Source organism: Neophocaena asiaeorientalis, unplaced genomic scaffold (assembly GCF_003031525.2).
Source record: "Neophocaena asiaeorientalis asiaeorientalis breed wild unplaced genomic scaffold, Neophocaena_asiaeorientalis_V1.1 scaffold578, whole genome shotgun sequence".
Classification (NCBI taxonomy): domain Eukaryota; kingdom Metazoa; phylum Chordata; class Mammalia; order Artiodactyla; family Phocoenidae; genus Neophocaena; species Neophocaena asiaeorientalis.
In genome coordinates, this window is record NW_020174932.1 from 52,241 (window position 1) to 79,424 (window position 27,184).

General features: G+C 35.0%; 1 protein-coding gene and 1 non-coding gene across 4 annotated transcripts in view; both read right to left on the bottom strand.

Annotated features, from left to right (window-relative positions):
- Window positions 1–262: 262 nt before the first annotated feature.
- Window positions 263–27,184, bottom strand: part of FASTKD1 (FAST kinase domains 1) — a 33,039-nt gene continuing 6,117 nt past the window's right edge. For 2 of the 3 annotated variants that reach the window (XM_024761426.1, XM_024761425.1), the window contains 12 exons: window positions 23,384–23,509; window positions 21,021–21,419; window positions 18,863–18,973; window positions 17,977–18,108; window positions 13,486–13,972; window positions 12,182–12,296; window positions 6,444–6,572; window positions 4,878–5,009; window positions 4,422–4,535; window positions 1,818–1,956; window positions 1,053–1,167; window positions 263–503 (listed from right to left, as the gene is read on the bottom strand). In XM_024761426.1, the coding sequence (XP_024617194.1) occupies window positions 402–503; window positions 1,053–1,167; window positions 1,818–1,956; window positions 4,422–4,535; window positions 4,878–5,009; window positions 6,444–6,572; window positions 12,182–12,296; window positions 13,486–13,972; window positions 17,977–18,108; window positions 18,863–18,973; window positions 21,021–21,419; window positions 23,384–23,509 (2,101 nt within the window). In that variant the 3' untranslated portion in view covers window positions 263–401. The remainder of the gene's footprint in view (window positions 504–1,052; window positions 1,168–1,817; window positions 1,957–4,421; window positions 4,536–4,877; window positions 5,010–6,443; window positions 6,573–12,181; window positions 12,297–13,485; window positions 13,973–17,976; window positions 18,109–18,862; window positions 18,974–21,020; window positions 21,420–23,383; window positions 23,510–27,184) is intronic. The other variant, XM_024761427.1, reaches the window with a different exon arrangement.
- LOC112410721 (small nucleolar RNA U13) lies at window positions 15,576–15,678 on the bottom strand. Its single transcript, XR_003005484.1, has one exon. It is a non-coding gene; the product is annotated as a small nucleolar RNA U13 (small nucleolar RNA).

Sequence of the window (27,184 nt, forward strand, 5' to 3'; positions counted from 1 at the left end):
TGCTTCAAGATATAACAAGAATCCTATGCATTATATAAAAGATTGTATGCTGTAAGAAAACTTTGGAAATGCTATTTAAGGAGTATAATAAATGGGTCTCATTTAAATTTTAAAAAAATTAAAAATAATAAAATAATATAGTTCCTGCCACATAGTATGTACTCAAAGAATGAACTGTAAACTACTTAAGTTTCTTAAAAGCTACATGTCTTTTATATTAAGAATTTTAAACAATTTCCCAACTAGATAGTAGAGAAAGTAGTCCACTGTAAAATGTGTTTATTTTAATAGGTATTAATTGACCTAGAAATCAATTCTACATTAATTTTTAATTGAATCAAGCCACTTAATTAAAATAAGTCCAAATATGACACACCATGATAACTAATTTTCAGTAAAAACTATGATGATGATTTGCCTTCTCCAAATATCCGTTCTCTCAGGTAGTCCATTCGAGCATTCTTTGTTGACAGTGCCATAGAGTTCCATTCAAAATGAGGGATCTGTAAAATAAGTAATGTAGTCTGAATGAAAGATCAAAAGCAGCAGCAAAAAACATCAGGGAAGACCTCTAAGAATACTGAGAAGAGCTATAGGAACCCTAAGACATTAGTTTACATAAGCATAGCCTTTGAACCCTATTTGGAAGGTTGCCTTCTTCTTGACAACACCTGGAAGACCCTTTTCTGCTTCACAGCTCCTTTCATCCTCCTGTTCCTACAATACCAACAATCGACATTTTTTCCCATGTGCCTTTCTTATATTTATACACTAGCCTTTTTCTCTTATCACTCCATCCATCTCCATAGTGCCTCTCTTTATTGTAAGAGGAATATAAAAATCAAGAGATCTTCTAGAGACAATTTTTAAAATTATTTTTATTTACTATTCTTAAAAAAAAACAGAGGGTGTTCTATTTCAGAGATTTTAATATAGCTTTTTTTAATATTAAAAAAAAAGGTAATTCTACAACTTTCACCTTAAAAGGGGACACGTGTAAAGCCAGTGTCTCTGGGTTTTTTAAAGGCTAATATTACATAAGTATTTCATACCTGAATTACATGATAGCCCAAAATTTCCAAGTGTCGTTTTTTCATAGCAGATTTTCCTTTTAAATGAGGGATGTTTCTACAAAATGCTCTTGAATCCAAAAATTCCAAAGCTATCCTACATAAGATGAAAATAAATATTTACTTCTGAAATTGAGAAACTGAAAAATTATAAGCCTTTCAGGAACAAGGGTGCATCTTTATAAACTAAAAACCGCCAAATGAATAAATGAGTATACTAAGTTATTTTTCTACTTAAATTAGTAATTAATGACAAGTAATCCGATTCATTAGAATTAAACCAAATTATAGTAAGTATCTGCATGCTTTCATCTATTTGTTTCTTTGTCCAATACGTATTTATTATGCACCTACCATATGTAAGGCACTGTGAGGGATACAAAAATAAAAGGACACACTTTATAGTTTAACAAAGAACATATGATACATAGTATGTAACTGTAATGCAGTGTAGGAAGCAGCTATGTGCTATCCGAAAAGTAGAGAGGCATGGGAGGTCCAAAGAAGAAGACACTATTTATTTCCACTGAGGACAACTTGAAGGTTAGTGCTTTAGATATTGCTAGGCTTTGGACAATGAAGGATGGAGATTAAAGCAGAAAGCACAAGAAAAGCAAAGGTATGTGGGTAGCATGCATGAGATACATGAGGAGCAGATTCTACTATAAATAATCCTTGATAGGTGAGTTCATTAAATCGTGCCAAATTTAACATTTAGATAACAAAATCTGAAACTAAGAAAGGTACTTTTCAGCTCCTGGTGGCAGTCTTGATCCAGCTATTTGAGTATTTAATTCCGAGCGTATTTTTGGTAGTTTTCCCAAAGTTGTATTATGGCTTCCATACGGAATAGGTTTTTTCCTTTTATCCAAGATACACTCAAAATCTATAAGAAAGTACAGGAACCAACAATATGAATTAGGTAAATTCTTATAGGTAAAATTTTAAGATATATTTTAAATATTTATACATGTATATAAAGACACACACACACAAACATGAAGAATGAGGTACCTCCCTAATTATCCAACTTATTTCATTTATTTATTTATTTTGGCCATACCACGCAGCATGCAGGATCTTAGTTCCCCGACCAGGGATTGAACCCATGCCCCCTGCAGTGGAAGCTTGGAGTCTTAACCAATGGACTGCCAGGGAAGTCCCTATCCAGCTTATTTTATATATATGATCTAGTCCAAGATCACCTCTCTTTGAAAATCAATGAATAAAAAATCAACCAGCAAGTATTACTAAACTATTATTTAGCATGGGGGCTATATTTAGCACTGCACTAAGCCAAATCACATTACAGTTTTATTTTAATCCCCTTAAATTTCTTGGTCACAATTGGAGGAAGCTAAACCAACTCATCCGAAAATTAGTAAAGACAAAGATTGAAGCATGTATCCTGTCTTTCCTGTATGAACTGTACATAGGGTAACTAAACAGTTGACATAGGAAAGTTCTTTTTAGACAAATTCCAACTAATAAATGCAGAATGACAGATGTAGAATATCACTACTTTTCCACCCTTGATGAATAATGCATTTAGACAATTTTAATAGCTGCTAAAATCAGTAGGTGAAAAGCTGTGGGAAAGCTTCCTAACGGATAAGCTGACAACATATAAACACACTGATGAATCTTAATATAATAAAAAGGGGACAACCAGAATTGTATGTCTTCTGATAAGATGCAGTAAGAAGCACATACGACCTATGAAAAAGCTGGCCCAAAAAATGACCACTGCCACTCCTAAGCTAACCTGAATCTAATCAAGCCTCTATATCTAACTACTGGTTTACAGAAAAAATAGGGGATGCAGGAGCATGTTGAATGACACCACAGGGTTTCAACTGGAAAAGTCCAACAAACAGTAAAATAAAACATATAAAAGAAAATTGAGACACTTGAACGTTGACAAGCTATATAATATTAAGAAATTATTACGAATAGTTGTAGAGGTGAAAATGATGGCACTGTGGTTATATATCCTTTTAGATATACATTCTAAAATGATATATTATCTGTGATTTGCTTGAAAAAGATCAGGTGGGACTCTGATTAGTGAGTATTAATAATTTTTAATGCTGGATGAGGGTTCATTATACTATTCTATTCTTGAATATGTATGAAATTTTTACATAATAAAAACAATCATAAAAATGTATTTAAACCAAGAAAAATGAAAAAAGAAACAATGAATGATAAGGAAGAAAGAGTAGGTTTAATTACCTATTCTTTATATATAAGGGAAACTGGGGCACTGAAGCATCTTCAAGTTAATTATCGAACGTGAAATATACTTTTCTCATAAAGAAAATGAATTCTGGAGCTAGAATGCCTAGGTCATCCTGGCTTTGCCATCTGCCAGCTACATAACCTTGGGCAAACAACAATGTCTCTGGGCCTCAGTTTCCTTATCTATAAAATAGAATAATTTGCAAAACTTATAGGGACATAATAAGTTTATTATATATAAAACACATAATATCTAACACATAATTAATATGTAACCTAATAATATGTAAGTGTATCAATTACTGTTGTTGTCATATGAAATTACAGCATTGTTTGAAAGATGCACATACCAGCAAAAAACCTTAATAAATCACAGCATAGTCATTCAATGAAATATTATGCAGTCACTAAAAATAATGTATATTTGTTGGCATAGAAAAATATTCACAACATATAAACAAAGCTACAAACACTATAAAATAAGCCATTTTGGTTTTTAAAAAGTCAGAACTTTTTAAAGTACATATTGCTTGCACACATGAACATGTATTGCTTGTAAAATTAGAAAGAAAACAGCAAATGTCATTAAAAATGAAAAAAAAGTCAGAAGGAAAAACATAGACACCAAAAGTAAAGAGTGTTTGTATCATGGGTGATTTTCCTTTTTGTTATCTGTCCTTTCTGGTTTTTCTATAAGCATGTATTACGTATCATATAAATGAGTGTTTTCTTCCAATCCTTAGTTCTTAATCATACTACTGTATTGTCTTAATTATACCATATCCTTATATACAAATATTACCAATTAAATCTTATTTTTAATGATCTATATATATTTTCACATAAAAATAAGCCTCTTGACAACGTGAGGTACAAATATGAGTTGGCAATACAATGGGCTTGGGATATAATCTAGTTCCCCAACCAGGGATTGAAGCCATACCCCCTTCAGTGGAAGTGCAGAGTCCTAACCACTGGATCACCAGGGAATTTCCTGAAAATTTCCAAGATAACAAAAAAATTTTTTAAAAGTTTAAAAATTCCAGTTGATGAGATGATTCTGTTTAGTTTGGCTTTCTGAAAGTAGCTAATAACCTACCAAAGACTTACCTATTGTGTAGTAATAAGGTGTAAGAACAGAGGCTTTTACAAAATTGATTCCTCCTAGTACCTCTGCTAACATTTTATAAATCTGCTGTTGTGCTCCATTCATACTGCCAAAATCTTCAGGAAAATAAAAATAATTAGTTCACTTAAAATAATCAGCTTTTGAATGAAAATCATCCCATAATATTTCCAACAAGACTTTCCATGTATTGTAATACCACCTGCAATAACACTAAATTCAGCACAAGTTCTTTGGCTCTCTACCAAAAGAGGTTTAGTGTCCTAAATATTAAGAAATACTTACAACACAAATTTCTCTACAAAATGGTTCCATTAAACAAGTTATGGCACTCTTAGGAACTCTGGTGTCATGGTTAGGTTTAACAATAAAAACAGTGCACTACCTAATAATGTACTTTAGAATTAAGCTTTACTTTCTGACCCAAACAAAATTCAAACCTTTTTTATACTGCTGTTGACAGAAGCGGTCATGAAACCATGGAATCTGATATTCAGGACATTCCAAGCAGACCGCTCTATTTAATTCCATAAGACGAAATTGGACCTTCATATTTAGAGATGAACATAAAACTGAAATTAAAAAAATACATTAATAGACTTTGATAGCATGAACTTAGCAAAGACGATTCATTTTTCACATTCATTTATCCTCATAATGGTTGTAACTTTTATTCTCATATTACAAAATCATTTCATTTGCATACACATGCTTTATATTTTTAAATTATTACATTCAGTGGGATGATTAGGACAAACACCTATGTTTTTCACTAATTATGAATATTAAAACTACATTTTAGGGGCTCCCCTGGTGGCGCAGTAGTTAAGAATCCGCCTGCCAATGAAGGGGACATGGGTTCGAGCCCTGGTCCAGGAAAATCCCACATGCCACGGAGCAACTAAGTCCATGCGCCACAACAACTGAGCCTGCGCTCTAGAGCCCACAAACCACAACTACTGAGCCCAGTGCCACAACTACTGAAGCCCGCGCGCCTAGAGCCCGTGCTCCGCAACAAGAGAAGCCACTGCAATGAGAAGCCCGCACACCGCAACCAATAGTAGCCCTGCTCATCGCAACTAGAGAAAGCCGTGCGCAACAATGAAGAACCAAAGCAGCCAAAAATAAATAAATAAAAACAAAAAAACTACATTTTAAAAAATACTACTAAAGAATATTCATTGACCTAATATTCCACATTTAGCAATCTATCCCAAGGAAACAAAGATGAGGGCAATGACTCATGTATAATAATCATTATTTATAGTAATGAAGAATTGGAAACAACCTACATGCTAACAAATTTTATTACTTCCTTATAATGGCAGATTCTATAGACTAAAAAATCATGACATCAAAAAATATTTAATGGCATGGAAAATTGTTCAAAATATAGTTCAATGACAAAAGCAACAGACAAAAGTGAACATATGTATAATTCAAATTTTGTTTTAAAATATATATAGGTATATAAACATACATATAAGGGCAGGAGACAGAAAAGAAATACTCCAAAACATTAAAAGCGGTAGTTTCACTTGGTGGTAAGATTATGAATAATCTTTTATTTTCTATTTTATACTGTTCTATAATCTAAATTTTCTACAATAATCAGGAAATACTTTTATAAACAGAAAAAACCCCCAGTATTAACATTTAAATGCTTTAGTATGTAGGTAGAGCTGAAACTTGGATATAAAATACAAGTGATAATTTATTAAAGTAAAAAATATATTACGCTTGCTTGTTGTAAAGCAAAAAGTTTATTGTTTTTTAATAATAATGTTTAACAAGTATACAGCAGTTTTTCTTTGAAAGTGTTTTTATGTATCTTATCACATTATTTTTAACTTTTTTCGCTTATGAAATTTACATACAGAAAAAAATGCATAAAATCTATATGTATAGTTTAACACATAATTAAAGAAAAATCATACATTTATCACCCACGTGAATAAAATACTCCTAAACAATAAAAAAATATATATATATATATATATACATACGTTCAAGTTGAGAATCTAATTTGGCTAAGAATCTGATGTTAAAAATTGCCTTCAGTAGATCTTCTGAAAAATATTCACGTGTAGCCAAAGAGTAACCAAGAAACACTAACTTGAGAGGATCCAATATACCTAGAACAAGATTAAAAAAAAATTAAAATGTACAGCTGCTTCACATATACGTAATATATACTTTATTCAGGTAAAACCAGGTTTTAAAAAAATAATATAAACACAACCTTGACAAAATTAATCTATACTGTCACAAGTCCAGATAGTGGTAAATTGGTTACCTCTGGGTGGGTGAAGAATGGGAATGAGGGCCAGGGAGAAGGGTACTATGCTAATATTCTATTTCTTGATCTGGGTACTGATTCCTTGGCTGATTCAATTTGTATAAATTCACATACTATATATATACTAAGAATATGTACACATTTCTGTGTTATTATTATACTTCCATTAAAAGTCTTTAAAATTGCCTTGAAAAGAGAAAGACTGAAAACAAAGAAAGGGTCAGTGGAGTATGTAAAAATAAGTGATCCCAGTCTCTATATACTGATAATATCGCTCAGAATGTGTGCAGAATCTAAGCACTTTACAAATATTAACTCATTTAAACCTCACTTCAGTGTAAAGTAGGAATGATTATTATCTCCGTTTTATAAACTGAGTGTACTGAAGCACAGAGAAGTTTAATGACTTGCCCCAAGCCACATGGTTAGCAAGTGGAGGGTGAGATTTAACTTGGAGAGTCCAGCTCTGGAGTCTGCACCACAGTCTTGTGCTACTCTCTAGGGCTCTCAGACCCCCAGGCTGGATACAGACATATAGGAAGCTCAGGTCTCACTCAGTACCTCCTCCCTTACCTGTCAGCCAGCAACACGGTAAGTCACTCAGAGATAAGGCTTGAGGTTATTTACCGGATTTGCTTCATCCAAGAGATATTTTCTTTTTTTAATTTTTATTGAAGTATAGTTGATTTACAATGTTGTGTTAGTTTCTGGTATACAGCAAAGTGATTCAGTTATACATATACATATATATATTCTCTTTTTCATACTCCTTTCCATTATGGTTTATTACAGGACATTGAATGTAGTTCCCTGTGGTATACAGTAGGAACTTGTTTATCTACTTTACATATAGTATCAATTGTTTGTATCTGCTAATCCTAAACTCCTAATTTATCCCTCCCCCACCCCCTTTCCCCTTTGGTAACCATAAGTTTGTTTTCTATGTTGTGAGTCTGTTTCCATTTAGTCAATAAGTTTGTTTGTATCATATTTTGGATTCCACATATAAGTGATATCGTATGGTATTTGTCTTTCTCTCCCAAGAGACATTTCTGATGAGAGGGAAGGGGTCCTCTAAAATGTGCTATTAGCAGCAATGTTCTTACAAAGGACAAAAAAAGATGTTAAATCTTTTCAATGTTTTGCTGAGTTTATTTAATAAAGCAGGATCAAGTCACAAACAAGGTTAATAGCGATGATCTCCACCAGCAAAATTGATCTGTCAAAACTAATGTTTATTCAAAATAAAGAAAAGTATTATTCCATTAGAATTTTGCTTATACAGGTCTCCAAGAATTTTCCAAACATTTTCCCAGTAAGTCTTAAAAAAAAATCAAAGCTGTACTTCTCAAACTCTCATCTCTTGTATCCTTTATTTGAAGGAAAAAAAAAAAAGAATGTATTTTCATTTCTTTCTGATTGTTGACACACAACTGAACAACCAGGAGAGCACATTCAAAGTCTCACCTTTCAGTTTCAAGTCTCATCTTTCTATATATAGTTGTATTACTAAAAGGGGGTATATATGAATGCCACACATGTATACACCCATACATGAATAAACACATACATATCGGTCCCATTTTGTCTATTAGAGACACACAAAAATAGACATGGTTAGACACTATCTAGCATATAGACCCCACAAAAATGTAGCAAAGCCCATGAGCATCATACTGACATAATTAATATATTTATACTGGTCTCACACAGCCTAACTAGAGGTCTACAAGCCTAGAGAAACAATTCCTGCCCTAATATAGAGCCTAACACCTTATACTGGACGTGGAAGCTCCCAGGTAAGTATTTGTTGCTTGGATGACAGAATAGGAATTTCTTACTCTCCAGGCAGAGCAAAAAGCTCTGCGGAAGATGGTCTCTGGCTGTCTCTCCAACCTCTTCTCCTACCAACTCAGTCTCCCGCATTCCACTCCTGCCACACTGAATCTGCTGTTCCCGAAAGAAACCAAGCATGTTCTCACCTCAGGGCCTTTTGCACTTGCTTTTCTTTACCCTGGGATTCTCTTCCCCACCTATGGACATGAGTCAACCTCTCTTTTTTTTTTTTCACATCTTTACCGGAGTATAATTGCTTTACAATGTTGTGTTAGTTTCTGCTGTACAACAAAGTGAATCAACCATATGTATACATATATCCCCATATCCCCTCCCTCTTGAGCTTCCCTCCCACCTTCCCTATCCCACCCCTCTAGGTCATCACAAAGCACCAAGCTGATCACCCTGCGTGATGCAGCAGCTTCCCACTAGCTATCTATTTTACATTTGACAGTGTATATATGTCAATGCTGCTCTCTATGTCCTAGCCTCCTCTAACCGCCGCCCCCCCCCGTGCCCTCAAGTCCATTCTCTGCGCCTGCACCTTTATTCCTGCCCTGCCACTAGGTTCATCAGTACCGCTTTTTAAAATTCCATATATATGAATTAGCATACGGTATTTGTTTTTCTCTTTCTGACTTACTTCACTCTGTATGACAGACTCTAGGTCCATCCACTTCACTACAGATAACTCAATTTCGTTCCTTTTTATGGCTAATATTCCATTGTATATATGTGTAACATCTTCTTTATCCATTCATCTGACGATGGACATTTAGGTTGCTTCCATGTCCTGGCTACTGTAAATAGTGCTGCAATGAACACTGTGATAAATGACTCTTTTTGAATTATGGTTTTCTCAGGGTATATGCCCAGTAGTGGGATTGCTGGGTCATATGGTAGTTCTATGTTTAGTTTTTCAAGGAACCTCCATAGTGTTCTCCATAGTGGCTGTATCAATTTACACTCCCACCAACAGTGCAGGAGGGTTCCCTTTTCTCCACACCCTCTCTGGCATTTATTGTTTCTAGATTTTTTGATGATGATTGTTTAGTTTGTTTTTTTTTTGCGGTACGTGGGCCTCTCACTACTGTGGCCTCTCCCGTTGCGGAGCACAGGCTCCGGACGTGCAGGCTCAGCGGCCATGGCTCACGGGCCCAGCCGCTCTGCAGCATGTGGGATCTTCCCAGACCGGGGCACGAACCCATGTCCCCTGCATCGGCAGGCGGACTCTCAACCACTGCGGCACCAGGGAAGCCCTGTTTAGATTTTTTGACACATCATCCTGAATGGGGTCTCACTTCATTCAATCCATGGTCAATAACACCTCCTCGCTCCATCCAGCCCACCTCACTATCCTCCATCCTACACACCTACCCTGCTCTAGTGGTCTTAAATACTTATCACCATTTCACCTTATGTATTTGTTTATTGTCTATGCCAGTTTCACCCCATCAGAAAGTAAAATCAACAATGGTAGAGTCTACCTGTTTTTATTCTCTCCTATATCTCCAGTGACTAAAGACTGCCTGACAATAAGTACTTGGTGAATGTTGACTGAAAAGGCAGTAACTACTGAGCCAGACATTTCACTTCTAAAACACACTATATTGACAAGTGAGACATGTGGGTCTGAGAAGAGAAGCAGCATTAAAACCTTTTTCTTTAAGGCCAAACAGAAAGAAATACAATTCAGGACCAAAATAAAGAATGAAAAGAAAAAAATAATTTCCTGCCTCCGCTACCCTCACGTACTGCTTCTGCTAAGACCAACAGTAGAAAGGAGTATTTCTACTCCACTTTTTTCTGGCACTGAAACACTATTTAGACTTTTTAAAGAGACACATAATAATCAGCACCAGAGCAGCAACCTTTCTGACAATTAATAAACATCTACATAGGACCTTAAGAAATATTTATTTTCTATTTAAAAAATGAACAAACTTTTAAAATTGACAACAATCAAATGTTACATGTCTCCAGAAATGATACAAATATCACGTATACAGCACCACATAAAGGCATTTATTGCTGAAAATGTTTAATCTGAATCTAATCAAGCATCTATAACTAACTTCCAGTTTACTAGGAGCACAGGAGATGGAGGAGCAAGTTAAAAGCAAGCACTCAGACAAATGCAGAATGTGGCACAACCCACAATAAATGGCCAATCTCTATTGCAAAAAATAAACATCAAGAAAAAAAAGGTTAGGAGAAAGTGACATAACAACTCAACGTTGGTTTCTTTAAAAAATTTATCAAAAAAAATTGGGTGACAATTGGGAAATTTTTATTATGGACTGAGTAGGTAGAAGGTGGTACTTGTTCACTTTCTTAAGTGTGATACTGGTATTGTGCTAACATAGAAGAATGTCCTTATAACCTGAAGTATTTAGGGCTGACACTTCAAGTGGTTCATCATACACACACACACACACACACACACACACAGCAAATGTGGCAAAATGTTAATCATTATTCAAAAGCTACATTGTGGGTATACAGTACACAGATGTTTGTTACATTGTTCTTTCAATTTTACTGTGTATTTGAAAATTTAGGGACATCCCTGGTGGGGCAGTGGTTAAGAATCCACCCGACAGTGCAGGGGACACAGGTTCAAGCCCTGGTCCGGGAAGATCCCACATGCCGCGGAGCAACTAAGCCCATGCACCACAACTACTGAGCCTGTGCTCTAGAGCCCGTGAGCCACAACTACTGAGTCCACATGCCACAACTACTAAAGCCTACAAGCCACAACTACTGAGCCCACATGCTGCAACTACTAAAGCCCCCACACCTAGAGCCCATGCTCCTCAACAAGAGAAGCCACCGCCATGAGAAGCCCGCGCACCACAACTAAGAGTAGCCCCTGCTCGCCACAACTAGAGAAAGCCCGCACGCAGCAACAAAGACCCAACACAGCCAAAAATAAATAAAAAATAAATTTATTTTTAAAAAAAGAAAACTTAGATAACAAAAAATCTTTCTCTTAAGTCAATGCAGAGCAAAAAACAAACAACAAAAAACAAAAACCAGAGAATATTCTAGACCATAAGATACCAAAGAGATAACTTAATGGAATGAGTGAACCTTGATTGAATCCTGGGTCCAAAATAACCACTCTAAATAAGGTACTTTGAGAATGAGAGAGATTTTAAAATGGATTGTGTATTAGGTATTAGGGGACTATTAATATTCTTAGGTGTGATTAACAGGGTTGTGGTGATGTAGGAGATCATTATTCTTAGGAGGTATATGCCTAAGCAATTAGGGGTAAAGAGTCACAGTGCCTACAACTTACTTTGAAATGGCTTAGAAAAAAAACAAGAGAGCAAGAGAAACAAACAGTAAAGCAAATATGATAAAATGTGAACCACTGAATCTAACCAGTGAGTTTATAGGTGCTACTTGTTCAATTCTTTCACTTTTTAATGTAAGTTTGACATTTTTCATAATAAAAAAGTTTAAAAAATGGATCCAAAATATTTTTTGAAGGTATAAAACTCATGGCTATTATCACTATCCTTTAAAAAGGAATATGTATTAGAGTAGCAGCAACAGTATCCCCAACCTCCTCATCAATGTATTACCAAACAATATACCTACTTAAGTAAGAATTAAGGTGTTGAAGGCAAGTTCCGAAAAATTCATCCCTTTGAGGTGGATCATAGTTCAGGGCGCTGAATGGAAGAATAATAGCAAGGATTGCAAAAGGATGAATCTGTAAAAATAGAACAAAAAAGTTATTGCTTCAACTTCAGCAAAACAAAGCAAAATTTAGCCTAATTATTATCTTAAGCAGAAGTCTTTATCTAACATGCCTATAGTTAAATGAACATGCCCACAGTTAAATGACACATGTATCATTCTGTTTATTAAGTTTTCTACCTTGCTATAATTTATTTAATTCCACCACTAATTTCTAGTAACTCTAAATATTAATGCAGGAAAAATAAATCAGATAAGCTACAGATTGATTTTGTTTTGTGTAAAATCCTGTTCCAGAATTCCTTAGTCATTAAAATGACAAGAAAAGTGTCACTAATTTCCATGATACCAGCACATTTTATAGACTCATAATATAATGTAATTAAGAAGTTTCTTAGTTTATAATAATAATTCATTTTTCTTTCTTTCCTTCTTTTTCTTTTTTATTCATTCATCCAATACTTAATAACTGACAGGCACTACAGACTTTTATTTTCACTTATTAGAAATAATGTCTTCTAAGTAAAAGCCATATCCTGATAATAGATTTTGTAAGTGACTGTCTTCTCACATAATCCAAAAAGCAGCATTTTACAAGTTCCAGAAATAAATGTGTAAGACACACTGGCAATTCAAGAATATTGAAGTCAGTGGAGATCTTATAATTTTCTCAGTTTTCACACTTATCTCACTCTTTTGAATAGTTTTTAAATAGTAAAAGTAACTATCACAGGATTATAGAAAACAAGAAAAAGAAAACAAAAATCATTCATCTTCTTTATCCTTATACAACTATCATTTTAAGAATTTCCTTCTAGTCAATGAATTTTGACTGATCTTAACAATATTTGTAATACACCAAAAGATGACAGCTGATCTCCCCAAATCTGCACTGCTGGAGGAAGGGGTTTTAAGGGGAGGAACGACAAACTGCTGAACCAGAAACTAGAGCTTAATTTTTTTTTTTTTGGCCGCGCCCCGTGGCTTATGGGATCTTAGTTCCCTAACCAGGGATTGAACCCAGGCCCTCAGCAGTGAAAGTGCAGAGTCCTAACCACTGGACCACCAGGGAATTCCCACTAGAGCTTAATTTTTAAACTTCAAATTCCAATCAAGTTCTCAAAGTACTTATGATAAACATTTATTCTTCTAGAAGTTGACAACTATATAAAACTAATGTGTAACAAACATTTCAATTTCACCTTTTCATTCTGCTGAAGGACCACTGAGGCTATCCTATCAAGTAGCGAAGTACTGAGGTAGTTAGTTCTAGAAATAAAAGATGCAATCCCTGCAACATTTATGTAATTAATTTCATCCATCAAACGCTGTAAGATAACAACAGTTTCTTCAAGAAGTGAATCAGCAAACCAGTCTCCTTTTAGAGATTTAACTTCTTCCCATAACAGATTCAAACTGCTGCATTTTTGTAGTCTCTGACGACCGTAGTGATCTAGTTTTTGAAGTAGTTTCAACTGTTTCCCAGGAGTATTATTCCGATACATGGGATCATACTGAATACATCTTAAAACAGATGTGGCAAAACTATTCAGGTCATTTAGGTCACACTGTGGTAAAACTGCTTCAATTTGAGATATCTTCGCTTCGTCTAAGTGAGGAGAAGGAAGCATCGAAAGAGCACAAACCAGGAGGGAAATCTCACTAGGTATGACACTGACTTTCAAATAACTATAAAGAGGGAAAAATGAAAAGAACAAAATTAATACATCAGCAAAAAAACCAATATACATATAAGTATTAAAATATGAATATATAATTATTATTACAATTAATAGGTGTGATAGGCTTAAAATATAATTTAATTTAAGAAGGGTTGGATAATTTCAAAGATGACAGCCTCTTAAAGGATTACTAAGGGAAGCCTTAAGATGTTCTAAAGCACTGCCCCAATTTTTTATGCAAAAATAAAACCATAGACCCTGACAAACAAAACATCAGTGTCAGAACAATGTCTGCAGTGCTGCAGCTGGAGATGGAACTTGGACTGAATTTCTGATGTGACCTGTCAGGAGCTTGACCTAGAACAGGCAAAGCGTGACCACTCAGTAATAGTGATTCCCTTCTTTCTTCACCGGACGCGCAGGCTCAGCGGCGATGGCTCACGGGCCCAGCCGCTCCGCAGCATATGGGATCCTCCCGGACCAGGGCACGAACCCGCGTCCCCTGCATCGGCAGGCGGACTCTCGACCACTGCGCCACCAGGGAAGGCCCGAAGCCCAGCTTTAAAAAAACAAAAACAGGATAACAGCGCATCCAATTGACGCCATCCTCCACTCCTCCTTTCCCAAACCCCTATGGTAAAAGCCCTACCACCAGGACAGCAGTTGTTAAAATACAAATTAAAAACTGGGAGCTTTTAAAGAATCTTTAGGGTTAGAAGTGTTGGAAGAGATAATCAAATATAAATTAAAACAAAATTGAGTTACTTTTAAAAATATTAAGTTAGCATATTAAAATAATGATAATGTTCAATGCTAGCAGGGGTGCATTGATACAGGCTTTCTCATTCACTAACAGTAAACTTAAAAAGTTGGTGCAAACTTTCTGGAAAGTAATTTAGTAGTAGCTTAAGAACTTTAAAAGTAATTATAGGGCTTCCCTGGTGGCGCAGTGGTTGAGAGTCTGCCTGCCGATGCAGGGGACACGGGTTTGTGCCCCGGTCCGGGAAGATCCCACGTGCCGCGGAGCGGCTGGGCCCGTGAGCCATGGCCGCTGAGCCTGCGCGTCCGGAGCCTGTGCTCCGCAACGGGAGAGGCCACAACAGTGAGAGGCCCGCGTACCGCAAAAAAAAAGAAAAAAAAAAGTAATTATATCATTTGTCATGATCAATCTCTGTCTAGTAAACTAGCCTAAGAAAATAATCTAAAATGCAGGGAAAGATTTATGTTATGTTATTAATCGTATTTTTTATGTGGCTAAAATTTGAAAACAGTCTACATACCCAATGATGGGGAATAGTTAAGAGAATTATGGTACAAATCATACGATGGGTAATATCCAATCACTAAAAACATTTACAAATAGTTTTAAATGATATAGGAAATGCTGTTAAGGTTAAGTGTGGGGGTTGGAGAAGGAAGAATACAAAGCTGCACGTTCATGACTCTCAACTATGGAAAAAGAAAGCATATAGATATAGATACAGATATAAAATGTAAGTATATACCACAAGGAAATAAACAAAACTGTTGATCGTAGATGAAAGGGCTTATAAATGATTTTTATTTTCTTCTTTATACTTTTCTCTGTTTTCAAAATGATTTTTTTTCCACATCAGATGGGTCACATGTTGACATCATAACAGGTTTGAGGGAGGCACATCTCACGCAATAGCGTGAACGCCCAATCATCATGCTTATGAAGTACAAAAGGATCTCAAAATGATTTTCATATAATATTTGGTCCATTGCCTGACACAAAGTAGGTACTCAATAAGTACTAAATGACTATTTTATTCTTATAACCAGAAAAAGTTACTATACTATTTTATATAAAAAAAAGAAAGTCCCCAAGAGCTATATCTGTTTGCAGAATTGACCCAAGGGATAGGAACTCTCAGTATTTGCCAATCTTGTGATACTTGTCTGAAAATAAACCCCCTACAGACACAAACCTGCCAACCTCCATTCATGTTTTTCCTTATGGTGGTTCCTCAAATTCCAAAACTTACATATGCAATTGTGTTTACAATACTACCACAAATCCACCACCAAGGCTAAAATTAGAAAATAAAAAAATACCAAGTGTTGGTGAGGATATGGAGTAACAGGAATGCTCACATTTTGCTAGTGGTAATATAAACTGGCACAGTCACTTTAGAAAACTATTTTAGAGTTCCCTGGTGGACTAGTGGTTAGGATTGTGGGCTTTCGGTACTGTGGCCCAGGTTCAACCCCTAGTCAGAGAACTGTTAAAAAAAGAAAAGAAAAAAAAAAAATAGAAAACTGTTTAGCAGGATCTACTGAAGATGAACATATGTATAACCTACAAACCAACAATCATACTCCTTGGTAAATATCCACAGAAAGGCACACATATGTTCACTAAAAGATACATGTGAGAATACGTATCATAACAGGAATATTTACAATAGCCAAAAAGTGGAAATAAATATCTGTCAACATTAGAACAGACTAAAACAAAATTGTTACATTCTTACTAGAGTATACAGCAAAAACATTATGAGGTAAACCTCATAAATAAAATATTAAACAAAAGAAGCCAGGCACTGAACAGGCAAAACTAATCTCTGCAGTAAAAGCAGGGATAGTAGCTAACCTGGGGAAGGAGGCGTAAGGAGGAAGGAGTAGGGTAATGTGGAGGGGATATGTATATTTTATGTAGATTATATTTCAATATATTTTTTAAAAAAGAACATAGTATTCCAGCACATGAACTCCCTGGATTCCCCAAATGGTTTCAGGAGCTATTTATACAAACGCTTATGTAAACTATTTTAATCAGATTGTGTTCTTTCACACAATCTACACTGAAGAGGGGGAAGGGTTAAAATTTTAAATTACAGAGGTATGTAAGGGCTCTCGCTGCTCAGAATTACTAAACTTGGACTTCCCTGGTGGCGCAGCGGTTGAGAGTCCACCTGCCGATGCAGGGGACACGGGTTCGTGCCCCGGTCTGGGAAGATCCCACATGCCGCGGAGCGGCTGGGCCTGTGAAAATGGATATCACCTTATAGTAAAAATCATTTTCAATTATATGTCACTCTTTCGATTACAGCATAGAGCCCCATGCCTGGTCTTTCAAAAACCACAGTAAGAAAGCAAACTAGTATGGAAAAATGGAGGGGAAAAAGGTTAATCTGCTTTTAATTTCATTCATTATTCTGATCCTTAAAATAAAAATTTTTAATGGAAAACTCCATTTTAGCATAATGCAAAGTCAATGGAAAACTGAATAACTTCTTAGTTGAAATATGAATGCTATATCCATAGAAATGCAGAAATTTTAAAATTATAAAGGGAAAATCTGTATGAAAACACTTTTTCACTAACATTACCCCCACATATTTTACTTTTAAAATTTCGAATTTAAAAACTTAATATGCCTTAAAACAGGCAACTAAGCAGACTAAAGGCCCCCAAACGTGAGCACTCCCAAATGGAGTTTTGCCTTCTTCAGCAGCTCCAATCTTTTCATGGTTATTCCATCCCAGCAGGAAAGGAGAATGGCTTGGCTTTGTGTATTCACGTCCTAGGGAACTCATCACCCCACTGACCTCATTTCCATTTCAAAATATATCAAGCACAAGCACTAGCAAAATGGGCATGGCGGGGAGACGAGTGTATTTAACATTTTTTATAACCTACCCATTTCTGCTTTCAAAACTTCAAACAACTCTGGGCTTCCCTCGTGGCGCAGTGGTTGAGAGTCTGCCTGCCGATGCAGGGGACATGGGTTCGTGCCCCGGTCCAGAAAGATCTCACATGTCACGGAGCGGCTGGGCCCGTGAGCCATGGCCGCTGAGCCTGCGTGTCTGGAGCCTGTGCTCCGCAACGGGAGAGGCCACAACAGTGAGAGGCCCACGTACCGCAAAAACAAAAAAAAACAAAAAAAAACTTCCAACAACTCTATACATAAAGAAAACAAACAGTGAAATAAAGAAATAAAAAAAACAATAGTGAAAGACTTAAACACATCTATTTTAATCTTACCTAAGCAGCAATTCTCTGAGTTTCACAAAAAGCTCTTTACTTTGAAAATGTAGAAAAATCAACGCTTGAGTTATCCTCAATAACTCTACTGGTTTATAGTTATCCAAATGTTTATACAGAATTGAAGCAATTCTAAAAAGAATGATAAAACATGTATTATAACCAGTTCATTCATGTACTTTTATTAAACTTTTACTGAGGAGCTGTTTCATGCCAGACATGCTCTGTGCTGGAGAAACAGCAATGAATGACACAAGGTTTTCTGTTCTTGAAGAACTGTCTCAAGATGATAGAAATGTAAAACTGATTTAATTTTCTTCCTTAAATCCACTGGTCCTCTAACAGAGATGCTTAAAGCAATGGGAAATGCGAAGAGACAATAAGTTGGAAAAATTAGGGTAGAAGGAATATCTTTTAAAGGAATATATAATATTATGATAATGAAAAGATAAATATACACAAACTGAACCATGTATTTTTGTCTCTTCTTAAATGTCGAGTTAACAAAAAAGGCAATATATGGCAGTATGATTTCAAGGTAACAACTGTAGTGTGAAACAATTCAAGTTCATATAGATGTTAACTGTTCTGCAAAAACTGTCCTTTTAAAGTCAGTTCTGCTCTATGCTCTCCACTTTCCTAGATTATATCCTCTGCTTGAGAATAACAACAGCAGCAAATGAAATGAAATATGCTATAAACTATTTAACAATCTCTATTTTGAAAAATAAATTATTTAGAAAATAAACAATGACTTAAATGTTAATTCCGTAGTTCTTCAAAACCAAGATTACAGGAAAAAAACATAAGTTTTTTTCTCAAAAAAAAAAATAGCAACTTATGAATGTCAACTAAACTTAACACCATGAATTTCAGAAAAGATTACTTTTTAATCAGACGTGAATTTCTGCTTTCCATCTCTTCCATTGCTCCCATCACTGCCAGGGCTTGCTGGCCAGTCAACTCCTCTGACATCAACCATATGGTTGATTTAAGTCTAGAAGCAAAGAAAAATATTTTTATGTTGAAAAACTGATGATTAGCTTACAAATTTTTTTAAAAAATAAGTTCTTAGGTAAGAAATAGAAAATAATAGAAACAAAAACTGAATTCAATATATAATTCTAATTTTCTCCCCACATAACTGGGGATAATACAAAATACTATTAAATAAAGAAAAATACATTGTTTTCTTCAAAGTAGTTAAGGCCTCAGTATAATCCTAAACTATCTCATAAAAATATAGATAAAATGTTTTTAAATTAATTGGTCAATTAATAATTCTAACATTGTAAACCTTAGCTAGAGAGCTAAGGAACTTTAGCTAGAGAGCTAAGGAACTAACAATTGATATTTCAACTCTACCCCAATTTTTTAAAACTGAATAAGATCTGACCAGGAAGTCAGTATACCTGCATATTAACAGAAATCTTATATACTAACTACTTACTGTAACATTATAAACTGAAAATTTACAAAGATGGTCCATTTTGAAATCATCCAAAGTAATCCAGTAATAAAAGTATGTAAGTGTGTCTTTTAGAATAATTTAGAAGGCAAGCCTAAAAATGAAGTCTAAAGAAAGCAAGATAAATTAATTTTCTATTCATCCTACATAGTTCCACACCATCCTTTTCACCAACCTTATCAAACATTTCAAACCCAGCTTCTCCCCATAGCTTTTCCCAACCATTTTAGTCCACGTCTTTCTCACTTTTCTGTCTGCCCACAGTAGTTACTATCTATATCACTAATTTTAGTAGTTACTCATAAACTATGTTGAAGTGTCATGCTATTTACATATTTCAATTATGTATTTCTGCACTCTCAAGTGGAATAAAAATTCCTTGAAGGTAGGGACTCAATTAAATTCAACTTTTGTACTGCCTTGGCATAAAAGATTTTAACAGTGCATGGTGACAAAAAAAGAGAAAGATTCCAATAAAAGTTTTTTAATAATCATCTTGTTTCCATGTTGATAGTCTCTTAAAATGTACCCTTAAATTTCTTCATATAATTCAAAGAACTCTTAAAAATAAAACTCTCCATGAAGTCTTTGCTAACAGAAATGAGGCAGATACCTCTATTATGTAACTCCTGGAACCCCTGCTCAACTGAATCTACGAATCACACTTATTTGTTTGCTCATATCTAGTAATCATGTATTAATTTAATATTTGCTCATCTTTATAGCCCAAATATTTCTATCTACATCAAATCTGGCAAAACAGACATAGAGAATGGACTTGAGGACACGGGGAGAGGGAAGGGTAAGCTGGGACGAAGTGAGAGAGTGGCATGGACATGTATACACTACCAAATGTAAAATAGCTAGCTAGTGGGAAGCAGCCGCATAGCACAGGGAGATCGGTGCTTTGTGTCCACCTAGAGGGGTGGGATGGGGGGGGCGGGGAGAGACACAAGAGGGAGGAGATATGAGGATATATGTATATGCATAGCTGATTCACTTTGTTATACAGCAGAAACTAACACACCATTGTAAAGCAATTATACTCCAATAAAGATGTTAAAAAAAAAAATGTGGCAAAACTAGAAATTCTTAAAGATAGGAATCAGACCAAAATCACTCAAACCTGACACTGGGAACATATACCAATGTGCATAATAAATGCTTTTGATGATGAATTTGAAGACACCAAAGCATAAAATGGTCCATCGTTAGGACTACTATAATTCTGAATATTCCACACTCTGTACTGGGGATGGGGGAGTCTTATCTCTCTGTGCAAAGCCAGTCACCTGGCCTAAGAAGGGAGAATAGCACTTAAATGATGTTCTCCCACATCCATTGCTGTGTTGGCCACCAGGGGATTATTGGTCCCCATTCAAAGCAGTAGGAGACTAAGAGTTTGAGATGTAAATTAGAAAAATCAGAGAAAGAATCAAGGAGCAGAGCACAAGAGATAATTCTCCCTTCTACGGTTGAGTGGAGTGACTTTTCTGACTTCAGAACTGCAAGATCTAAGCTTGAAGGCTCTATATATTCTCAACAAGAAAAGTAAAGTATTTTTAGCTGAACTTACTGTTTCTCTTCTTCAGGTCCTGCCACAGGTCCTAATGTTACAAACAATTTTACAAAGCTAGCTGGGTGGTCAAACAGAGGAATCATTTCTGTTAGCCTCTTCTTAGTCATTAAAGTAAATTCAAAACTATGGAACTGTAGAGAGTGGTATAGACTAAGTATTTTACTTATGGAGTCCAAATCAAGGTGGTTCACATTGCTCAAAAACACTTTATTGCACCTTTCCAATAGTGGGTAATAACTATATTTAATATTTCGAAGAAACTGTACTATTCTTCTTGCAGTGTTGACCTGGGAAGAATCTATGGTGTCAAAAAGTTGCTCTGCTTTGTTCACTAGTTGCTCTTGAAAACGCTGTGATATTAAAGAAGATATGCTGACCATTAAAACAGACAAGCACCTGAAAAAGGAAAAAGATGCAAAGATTTTTACATTATCTAAGAAAAATGAGCAATTCTAAGACTAAATGCTTAGAAACGGAAAGGAACTGATAAAAATATTATAGGTTTTATACAACAAAATTTTTCTTTTAAATACTAATGGGACTTGAACTCTGATCTCCCACTAATCAAACCCCTTTAGGCAAAAAAGAATTGAAATAATTTTTTTTTAGTGTGTATAATATCTCGTTCTATAGATAAATGCTTTGAAGGAAAATATTTTAGTGAAATTTACTCAGAAATCACTCTGGGCCAACAGCCCATTGAATGCAACATGGAAAGTCTCATTCTATATTTTTGGAAGTAGACTTCGCTTTGTTACTCCTTTCTCTGTGTATCTGTAATTTACCAGTAAAAATCTTGGCAAAATATTTCTCACTAATGATTTCATATTTTTTAATGTTTCAGGCTACATTAATATTAATATATAACAGTAGGACAATATTGAACGTGAATATTTCTTCACTCAATAAACACTCTTAAGAAACATAAATCAATCTTCTAGGCACTGTGGAAGACACCAAAATTACAAAGGTGAGGTCTCTGCTTTCAAAAGACAGTTCTTACATGATACAAAAATCAAGAAACTCTAAATATAAGAATATACCTAATAATGAATAAAGAATGCAAAATGTAAGATATATAACAAACGTGGGGATAATAATTATAAAACAATCTACAAAAAAGACACGAATATCTCAACCATTAGGATAGGGGGCCTGTTTGCATTTTTTTGTTTCAAAATTTCTTCAATCCTTTCAATAAAACAAATTATGTTTTAAAAACCCAGTTATACAATACTTTGGCTTCTCTAATCAGAATGTTTAATGTTAGTACCAATTAACTTTAATTAGTAAACCAGCATTGCTATTTAGTTTAATCATGAACCCTTTGAATACGATTTTTTTTAATTGTATATATATTTGTAATTGCAGTTTGGAGTGGGGAAATGTCCAAAGATTTCATTAGATTCTCAAATGGGTCTATAATAATTTTTTAAAGTTAAAAAAGTTTACTTTACAGTGATTTTTATTGTCTCTGCTTTTATAAGCTACTTTCATATATGTGTGAAAATATATATAAAATTTACCATTTTAAACATTTTTAAGTGTACAGTTCAGTTGTATTAAGTACATTCATACTGTTGTACAACCAACACCACCATCCGTCTGCAAGACTTTTTCATCTTCTCAAACTAAAACTACCGATTAAACAGTAATTCCCCATTCTCCCCTCCCCCAACTCCTGGCAACAACCATTCTACTTTGTTCCTATGAATTTGACTACTCTAGGTACCTCATATAAAGTGAAATCATACAATACTTGTACTTTTGTGTATAGCTTATTTCACTTAGCATAATGTCTTCAGGGTTCATCCATGTTGTAACATATATCAGAATTTCCCGCCTTTTTAAGGCTGAATGATATTCCATTGTGGGTATATACCAAATTTTGATTGCCCAATCATTTGTTGATGGACATTAAGGTTGTTTCCACCCTTTGGCTATTATGACTAATGCTGCTATGAACACTGGTGTATGCTATAGACTGAACTATGGTTCCCCCCCACTCCAAATCTATATGTTAAAGCCCTAGCTGGCAATATGACTATATTTAGAGGTAGGGCCTTTCAGGAGGTAATTAAGGTTAAATGAGGTTGTAAGGATGGTAGGCAAACATGTTAGCTTGCAAGTAAGGAAAAATCACAAATCTTCACAACATTGTGTTATACTTTACATATTTCATCTCTAATTCCCACAGTAACATTGCACAGTAGATACTACTATACCTGTTGTATAGATGAGGACAGTGAACTTCCAAGAGATTATAAAGTCACATAGTTAGGAACTAGCAAGTCTAAGTGTGTGTGCATTCAAAGCCCAGAATCTTTCCACCATAACACAAAGCCCCTACATAGATTTACCTTAAGTCCTGTATCGTTTCCAAGTTCCTATTTACAATATCAGCTATTTTTCCCATTAATGGACTAAAACATAAATGTTGATCTGCCAGGCAAGAGGAAAATTTTGACAGCATATTAATATCAAACCTATTAAAGTAAATATACAAAGGGGATCATTACTATTTATTTTCACTTAAAACATAATACACAGTTATAAAATAAAAAGCAATAAAAAATACTAATATATTACTACTATAAAATGAATTTTTCTAAAATGTTGATTATTTATTATTATAAAAGTAACCCAGGCTAAGAGTTAAAAAGCCAAATTCTACTTGAAGATTTTAAAAAGGGAAAAAAACACTTGAAATTGTTTGAATCATTTACATATTAATTTTTTGAGGACAGAACAATTTCAACTCAAGGTTGTATATTAACAAATAAAACAACCTCTACTACAATCATGCTTGAAAAACTTCAGAATTTTCCTATAGGAAAAATGACTCGATTCCTTCAACAAGTAAATGGCAAGACAAATGAGCAGGAAGGAGAATTGTTACAGATTTTTAAAGACTTTGAATTCACTAAAAGACAAGCATAAGGAACTGCACAGCAGCATAATATGTAACAGCAAAAAACTAAATGCTAAATAGCAACAATCTCAATGTCCATCAAGAGTACAGTGAATAAATTGCACATATTCCTAGAATACTATACAGCAATAAAAAATAACAAACAGCGCAATATCATGGAAGAATCTTTAAAATATATTGAGTGAAATACACTAGGTATAAGAGTTCTTACTATATGATTTCTCGCTTTTTTTTCTTTTTGTTTTTTGGCCACGCTGCATGGCTTGCAGGATCTTAGTTCCCCAACCAGGGATTGAACCTAGGCCACAACAGTTGAGAGTGCCCAGTCCTACCCACTGGACCACCAGGGAATTCCCAGGATTTCATTTTTATAAAAGCAAAACTAATTTATGGTAGTAGAAGCCAAGAGAGTGGTCACTCTTAGGGCAGGAAGGTAGGGAGTGATTGGAAGAGAGCATGAAAGAAACTTCTGGGAAACTAGTGATATTCTTTGTCTTGATCTTGGTGCTATTACACAGAAGTATAAGTGTATTTTCAGTATGTGAAAATTCATCAAGATGCATACTTATGATTGGTGTAATTTTAAATGATATCCTTTAATAAAATGAGTACTTACAAAAAAAAGGCAGAGGGCTTCCCTGGTGGCGCAGTGGTTGGGAGTCTGCCTGCTGATGCAGGGGACGCAGTTCATTGCCGGTCCGGGAGGATCCCACACGCCGCGGAGCGGCTGGGCCCGTGAGCCATGGCCGCTGAGCCTGCGCGTCTGGAGCCTGTGCTCCGCAGCGGGAGGACACGGCAGTGAGAGGCCCGCGTACCACAAAAAAAAAAAAAAAAAAGGGCAGAGAAAAACTTGACTAAATGTAATCAGTAAACCTTGTTTGGATACTTATTTAAACAAACTGCCTTATAAAAAGACCTTTTTTAGAGCAATCAAGGAAATTTGAACTCAGTTATTAGGGAATTTAAGGAATAATTATTCATTTTCGTAGGTATAAAAAATGGCATGGTGATTATATATATATTTTTAAAGAGTGCTTTTTGTCTATCAGAAATATATACTAAGGTATTTACTGATGAAATGATACCACAATTTAAACTATACTGAAGGGTAGGGAGGGAACTGGAGGTGATCTAGACAAAACAAGACTGCTATACGTTGGTAATCGTTGACACTGGATGATGCGTACAAAGGAGTTCATTATACTAATTTCTCTACTTTAGTAAATGTTTAAAATCTTCCATAATAAAGAGGGTTTTTAATTTGAATTTCAAATGTATGCTAATTATTCTTGCTATGATCTACCATATTGTTAATTCATAATAATCTATCCTATTTGAATCATTACAAATTATATTTATATAACAAATTCATAGATATTATAGCAAAATCATTTAATTAAGTTACCGCAGTAACAAAAATTTAACATCATAGGCCACCATGACTATAAAAAAATCAGAAATTAACATTTATTCTATGATTCTATTAGAAATTCTACACATGGAATACAAATTAGGGTTTAAAAAATTTTATTACTTAGTATTATAAAAAAATAAAAGTATTGCTACAAATTAAAAAAACACCATATAAAACAAAGTCATTATCACCTGAGCTATTGTGAAATTAAGAAAAATTAAAAAGAAATGTCTGATTCACTGGGAAGTATAATTGCATATCTGTAATTTAATTGTTTAAGTAGTAGATAGTAAAACCAAAATGAAAAAAGCACCTATTCTACAACTGATTTGTTCAAGATGAGTAATACACATACCATTTAATGCTGCTTTGAAGAAAAGTTTTGAGCTATTATCAACAATGACCAAATTTAACCCCCAAAGACCTAGTAGAGTCGGCCCTCCGTGTCCAAGGGTTCTAAATCCATGGATTCAAGCAACAGCAAATCGAAAATATTCAGTTAAAAAACAAATTCCAGAAAGCTCCAAAGAGCACAACTTGAATGTGCCACATGCTGAGCAACTATTTACATAGCATTTCCATTGTACTAGGTATTATAATTAATCAAGAGATGATTTAAAGTAGATGGGAGATGTCTGTAGGTTTTATGCCAATATTACATCATTTTATATAAGGGACTTGAGCATCCATGGATTTTGATATCTGAGGGGATGCTAGAACCAACTGCCCTTGGATACTGCGGGAAGACTAGTTTGAATTGCTCATGAAAGCACTAAGATTATTCTCCTTACCCTCAACAAAAAGATAGTTACAGGTAGAGAGAATGCAAAAATGGAGAGAGAAAACAGACAGGTTTAGATAATAAGATTAACTAAAACCACCATTCAGTAAATGAATGTGGAATTTCTAAGCCCAGAGATCTGGTGGGTACCTTGTTTAATTTAATCCAGCTCACACAACAAAGGCCTACAGAGCTTTATATGACTACAGTTGTAAGAATTTACCATTGTTTATGCTTTAAACATATGCTGCTACAAAGGAGGAGCTGTAAAGTTTATGCTGCTCCTCTCATCTAAACACAAATAAACAGCTATAGTTTCTCTTCTGCCCTAGGTTACTATTTGGTTTAGAGGGAGCATTGTTCTGTGGTTTTCCTCCTGTCTCTTTCCCACCTTGATTTTCCCTTTCCTCACTAACATTTGCTTTATTCTACTAATGATGGACCTTGGCTATCCAGAACCCCTAGGTTTAAATATTCCAAGTTTTCATAAATAGCCAAAATGAGCTCTGCTACTATCTCAGCTGTTTTATAAACGGAGAGCTTCTCATATATTCTTATAAAACATAAATAGTATAGTATAGGATACCATAGGCTTCTCTGTACTCATAATACTCAACAAATTTCACATTTTTCTAAATAATTATTTTTTTATTTCTTTTTTTGCTTTCTTTTTTCTTTGTTTCTCTTTTTATTTTTTTACAAACCCTTGTGTTGAGGGCTGACTTTCAATAGATCACAGCAGGGAGCTATTCTGCTACTATGAAACCCCCCACCCAGAAGTAGGTCGTCTACCAATGGTTTAGCACCAGGTTCCCCATGAACGTGGGGTGTGGGACGGGGGAGGGGGCGGCTGTATTTCTGGTCATGCCCCGTTCTAGATGATTATTGATTATGGCAATATGCTAAAGATATAGCTGTGTATAAAGTAGGAAAGAGATCTGAATTGATACTATTCACAGCAGTGGACCTGAAAGCTTCTAAGACACTGTTAGCTTCTAAGACTCTGCTCACTGCCTCTTCATAAAGATGGAGTG